The sequence below is a fragment of the Sinocyclocheilus grahami genome, unplaced genomic scaffold (assembly GCF_001515645.1).
Source record: "Sinocyclocheilus grahami isolate Dianchi unplaced genomic scaffold, SAMN03320097.WGS_v1.1 scaffold1004.1, whole genome shotgun sequence".
NCBI lineage: Eukaryota > Metazoa > Chordata > Actinopteri > Cypriniformes > Cyprinidae > Sinocyclocheilus > Sinocyclocheilus grahami.
This window is the reverse complement of record NW_015506183.1, coordinates 612,208-613,070: the sequence shown is the minus strand read 5'-3', so window position 1 is coordinate 613,070 and position 863 is coordinate 612,208. Positions and strand designations below refer to the sequence as shown.

At 42.3% G+C, this 863-nt stretch overlaps 1 protein-coding gene across 1 annotated transcript in view; it reads left to right on the top strand.

The window, feature by feature from the left end:
• Positions 1–68: 68 nt before the first annotated feature.
• Positions 69–863, top strand: part of LOC107565484 (zeta-sarcoglycan) — a gene marked incomplete at its 5' end in the record, with an annotated part of 74,326 nt that continues 73,531 nt past the window's right edge. Inside the window, one exon of the mRNA XM_016250724.1 lies at positions 69–182. Within this exon, the coding sequence (XP_016106210.1) occupies positions 69–182 (114 nt within the window). The remainder of the gene's footprint in view (positions 183–863) is intronic.

The following is an 863-nucleotide window of genomic DNA, read 5'->3' as shown; positions in this document are numbered from 1 at the left end:
TCATCCATACTATAAATCTGCTGTTAAACAATTATATATTTGCATTAACATGACAAACTCTCTTTTTCTCTGTCCCTCAGGATGGCATGGGAACTCTCCGCGTAACCAAAGAGGGCATCAGATTAGAGGGAGTGTCTGAGTTCCTCCTTCCACTTTATGTGAAAGAGATCAACTCCAGAAGGGTAAGAAGTTCTGTCTCATTTTCTAAACCTATGCAATGGGCAGGCACCAACCGATGGCACAGAAATAATGGTGTAAAGAACTGCTGTTTGGTTAAATGCAGCCAGTTATTTTTGCGTCTCATTTGTTGTTTGTCAAGCTATAAATGATAAAAATTAAGGACATTTATACTACTGTGCTACTCTCCATCAAATGCCAGCACACCCAGCATGCTGTCAGGAAGTGAAAATTGGCATGGTTTCAGACCGTGGTCTGTCATCACAGGTACCAGCTGTGATGCTGGAGTGAGTGTGCTGGGGATTCTAGCTTGAACTCTTGATATATGCGACAGGGCTGAGTGTAGATCACTAAGATGAATAGAGCAAGCACACAGGCACATATTCTTTGTCAAGCACACATGCAGAGAAGTACACAGGGTCAGGTGCTTCCCTAAACTCCCACTGTACACATGCTTCTTGTTCCGGTTCATTTGTATTCGGCCTCTGTTGACCTTTAGCATCCATCCATCCATCCATCATTCTGTGGAGGGAGTTTGCAATATTACTTTTATGTTGTGTATATATGTGATTAATCTCATATTTATAGGATGCATTTGAGTTAATTAACCTGCTAGCAGCGCTTCAGTTTGCAGATGTCCATTCACTGTTCTGCTTTAGCTCATGCAGCTCAAGCAGGTCAATCCC